The sequence below is a fragment of the Solanum stenotomum genome, chromosome 12 (assembly GCF_019186545.1).
Source record: "Solanum stenotomum isolate F172 chromosome 12, ASM1918654v1, whole genome shotgun sequence".
Classification (NCBI taxonomy): domain Eukaryota; kingdom Viridiplantae; phylum Streptophyta; class Magnoliopsida; order Solanales; family Solanaceae; genus Solanum; species Solanum stenotomum.
Genome location: NC_064293.1, coordinates 30,156,427 through 30,161,249, shown reverse-complemented (window position 1 = coordinate 30,161,249; position 4,823 = coordinate 30,156,427). Strand labels below are relative to the sequence as shown.

At 34.7% G+C, this 4,823-nt stretch overlaps 1 protein-coding gene across 1 annotated transcript in view; it reads left to right on the top strand.

Annotated features, from left to right (window-relative positions):
- LOC125848865 (thioredoxin O2, mitochondrial-like) overlaps positions 1-2,961 on the top strand; it is a 10,778-nt gene extending 7,817 nt beyond the window's left edge. The window contains exons 5-6 of the mRNA XM_049528809.1: positions 1,291-1,335; positions 2,678-2,961. Of these exons, the coding sequence (XP_049384766.1) occupies positions 1,291-1,335; positions 2,678-2,776 (144 nt within the window). The 3' untranslated portion in view covers positions 2,777-2,961. The remainder of the gene's footprint in view (positions 1-1,290; positions 1,336-2,677) is intronic.
- The last annotated feature ends 1,862 nt before the right edge of the window (positions 2,962-4,823 follow it).

Here is a 4,823-nt window from a genome sequence, read left to right as displayed (position 1 = left end):
GGGGGTCGAGGGTAAGGGTGAAAAAATGAAATAATATTTTAAAAACAAACTTAATTTTTTTTCTTTTTGAAGGGGGTGGGGGCTGATAGGGGCTGGGGGGTAGCGTAGGGGGTGGGGGGTAAAAAATAAAAAATTGAAATTAGAAATATCTTTTAAAAACAACTTTTAATATATTTTTGGGAGGGGTGGTGGTAGGGTGAGGGTGGGGTAAAAATATTGAATTTAAAAACAAACTTTAAACTTTTTTTTTGGGGGGCAGGGTGGTTGGGGGGTTGATTTGAGTGTAGGGACAAAATAAATTGATTTTTTCAACAATTTTTTTTTTAATTGGAAGTTGGAAGAGAGTTTGGAAAATGTTTTCCTTAAGTTTTGAAGGAAAGTCATTTTCCTTAAATTTGAGGAAAATGAGTTGATTTGGAAAACATTTTCCAAAACATTTAACCCAACTAGTGGTTTGAGCTTGGGACTTTCATGTTGGAGGTCTCAAGTTCGAAACCCCTTACTTGCGAAAGCAAGGGGTTTGCCTTCTGGGTCGAGCTCGTCGTACCGGGCTTGCCTAGTGCGGGTTACCTCTCCTATGTGGTTTGCGAGCTATTGCATAAGAGCGGGGGTTTTACCCTATGCGCACCCAAAGGGTAGCGGCTGCGGGTTTCCCTTGTCATCAAAAAAAAAAAAAAAAAAAAAAAAAAAACATTTAACCCAACCAAACATGAGAAAATTGGAAAACATTTTCCGGAAAATGTTTTCCTTTCATACCAAACACACCCTAAGTCTTGCATTTGAAGGAACATCAGAAGATAGTGTTCTTTGTTTGAAAAAGTAATGTATCTTGGAGCTTGTAGCTTGCCATACCTTTCTATTGGGTACGTTTGTATGTTGATTTTATCTGCAGGTAACAGTTGAAGTGCTTTTAATATGTTTTGTTTGGACACGAGTTTATCAGCTGCAGATAACAAATGGTGAATTTATATTCACGATTTGACAAAAAGGAAGAATTGAGGGAAAGATCATCATTTGTCTAATTCCTTAAATTTGTGGGTTTAACTTTTGATGATAGATGAAGTTTATGCTGTGTTCTAGTTCGAACACTTTTTGTTATTATCTTACGATGCTTAAATTTGTTACTTTTTAGCATTAGCTTAGAAAACTTTTTAGATAAGATTAATTTTTGTAATACTTCTGGACTCACTTGGAGCATTTTGTTTTTCCAAGCCTTCTTGTTTAGTGGTTGATCCACTGGCATTCAATTAATCTTATCCACCTGTATGCTGAGCATTTTTCCACATGCAGGAGGGGCTTGGAAATGCATTGAGCAAGTTGAACATTAGCGCAGTGGTAAACATCTATTCTTCTTATTTTTTCTGAAAGCAGACACGTGAATATGCAAAGGGGTGAAATCATTATAAAGAATATCATGATCAAGCAGTTAAACTTTATAACTGATTTAGAAAATCCCAGTTCACTACATTTTTTGAAAATGTATGATACTGTTAAAACCTTTGCCAGGATAATATGACTATTATGCTTATAAGTTGTAGCTAACAATGTCTCTAAATGATATGTTCTTTTTGTTCAATTTCAAAAATAATATGTTCATTTTGTGTATCATCATTAACGTATACTTGACAAATATTTTGTCCTTGTTGTGCTCCAACTCTTCTTTGCTGGTAAGATATATTTAGCAAGAAGTAGTACTTTCTCTTCATGTGATCTGGTTTAGGAATGCATATGCATGCTTTTCTACATTTATTTAAATAACACGAGAATTTTAAGTTTGTTCTCAATGGGTGGCTAAGTGATCAAGTAGGAATAACAATTTGGAGATCCTAAGTTCAAATCCCAGCTACAACACTGGCTGTGAGCCCATCTACTATAAACCTTGTGAGTAGGTTCTCAGCCTACAGCTGTGCTTGTGGGTTGTAACAGACTGCTTGGTGGATTAGTGTGTATGCAAGCTAACCTAACCACCATCATCATGTATGAGGAAAAAAAAGAAGCCAAGTTCAAATAAGCCCGGAAAAATCAACTTCTAATAATGGATTTTCCAGTAAACATAATATGATGATGTACCTTATCACCAAGAAAAGGTAACATAGTAGAGATTCAAGGCACGTCTTTCCAAATTAAGATATTTTGCCTAGAAAACAAAGGGAATCTTTGTGAGTGTGATCCTCTAGAAGGTGCTGTCAACAGCTTGTCATGTCTTGGTTATTTAGGTTCATACACTATCAGGTGATGCTTGGTTAGACAGGTCTCTCCAGAGGTCCACTAGTTAAGTAGCTCGCTCACTGGCAAGCATGATTTATCCATTTTCCCAAAATTTAAGGTTTGTTTTTAGATTTACCGTTGATAGAGTGGTGTTTTACATCTTAGTAGTGTAGAGTAGGTATATCATCTATATTTTCACCTGAATCAAAGAAAGGTATTCTAAGTGGAGATTACAGACGATGTATATTCATCAAAGGGGAATAATCTGAATCGAAGAATGATAAAGATATCACAAGTGACTGAGAGCTTACTCCTGGTGCCATAAGGTTTATGAAATAAATAAAATTGATGATTTTGATGATGTATATCAGTTCATGATCAGATTTGTTTGATAGAAACGTTGAAAGGTGGTTACTGGTTACTTATACATGGTTCATCCGTATAAACTGAAACAATTCATTGTATGCAGCCTACATTGCACTTCTATCAAAATGGGAAAAAAACATCTGAAGTTATCGGTGCTGATGTCCAACGCTTGAAAGAAACCATGGAAGAGCTCTACAAATGATATTTCAACCTTCCAGCAGTTCATGTCTGGTTGGAAGTTAATATCCGTAACAGTAATTCTTGCTTTTCACTCTTTTATAGTTTCAGTAATCATTCGTAGAATTTAAAGTATGCTCAATTGTAACGTTATCCAGTGCCAAGTATCGTTCTCTCTTTCTTTATGGTAAAGAGTAACATTTCCTGTGACCTTAGTTGTTATTTTGGTTTCCTTTGTTGCCCATTTTGTTGCACCCGTTGAGGGTAGAAGATTATTCCGATGCATACTCTAGTCTACGGATGTGAATGCATTTCAATAAGTCTTAATGCCAATGTCGGCCAATAGGCTTAAAACAAAGGAAATTGCAATGAATCTCAGTGTCTCCTTACTTTGTTTGGAAAATTAGTCATAGATCAAGAGGTTGTGGTCTCAACTCTAGCGAAGAATACATGTCAAAGGGTGTTTGATTTCATGATCTCGCTGGAGAGGGAGACCCCATATTATACCAACATCTATTTTGGTTCTTCGGTTATCCAGAGGTGTAAATTCCCATTTTGCCTGGACAATAGTCCATGATAGCCTCATATTGTAGTAGGTTGCTTGCTTTATCTATCGAGTTGTGACTAATTTCACTTATTATGAAAAGCTATATCTGTAGTTTATCTTTTAGGTAAAAGTGTAAAAGAGCTAAGTTAGCTTTTTTTTGTTATTTAAACCAGCTTTCTTTTGTTAGGCTTCATTTGAAGACTTATTGTCTCAGATTTTGGAGATATACAGAAAGTAATCTCTCAAAAGATCTATGTTCTTATATTGAAGACAATATGTATTTAAAACTTTATTTATTTGACCTTCTGTTCCCTCAAGTAAACCCCAGGAAGCCAAACTGTCATTTGAAGGAGCACAATTTTTATTTTTATTTTGTTTTTGATACAACAATAACATTTTGAGTGTAATCCCATATGCGGGATTGGGGATGGTAGAATGTACAAAGACCTTACTCCTACCTCATCACTTGTCGTGAGAGATAAAGAGGTGTTTTTTGGATCAAATCCAGTGACAATTCTCCACTCATGACCTTCTAGAGCTGGGTAAGTGATCTTCAAGGGCATCTCCCCGATCCATTCTTCCCAGCGCCCCTCGATCAAATCCATAACTGTTGTTGCTTGTGCAGGAGTAATTAGAGAACTTCAAATTGCAATAAAAAAGTTGTCAACTAAGAAAGACCGGAAGTCCATGCGAGCCGGGCTGATATTAACCAAAAAGATACCACTATTAGTTGGGCATAAATAATAGTGTGTCAATATTTGCAAATACTGAAGTTGAGTATTGTATAATATTGGAAATTTTGTTGTAAGTAATATTATTTTGAAAGAATTATGGGTTCTCTCTCAATCCTCCAATTCTTTTTTAAAATTAATTTCATGTCCGACATAGAGTAATTAACTTCAAAAATACTCTTATGTTTTGGATTAACCTGTTTTTTAAATTTTTGGAAGTAAGTAGTGCCGTTGTGTTTTAACGTTGGGGGATAACATTAAAATGCCTTCAATCCATATAGTTCTGGGATTATAATTCTTGAACTAATTTATTTCATCTCTCAAGCAGGATAAAGTAACACTAGTCATCAAGTTTGCTATATAAATTTGTCTTTAGATTAGTTATATCTTCAACCAAATTTTATTTCAAACTTAGGGTGTGTTTGGTATGAAGGAAAATATTTTTCGGAAAATGTTTTCCAATTTTCTTATGTTTGGTTGGGTTAAATGTTTTGGAAAATGTCTTCCAAATCAACTCATTTTCCTCAAATTTAAAGAAAATAACTTCCCTTCAAAACTTAAGGAAAACATTTTCCTAAACTCTCATCCAACTTCAAACTACAATTACTTTTTTGTTGAAAAAATTATTTTGTCCCTACCCTCCAATCAACCCCCCAAATAAATAAATAAATTAAAGCTTGTTTTTAAATTCAATTTTTTTACCCATCCTCATCCCTACCCCTACCCCCCACCCCCTCCCAAAAAAATAATAAAAATTATTTTAAAAAAATATTTCTAATTTCAATTTTTTATTT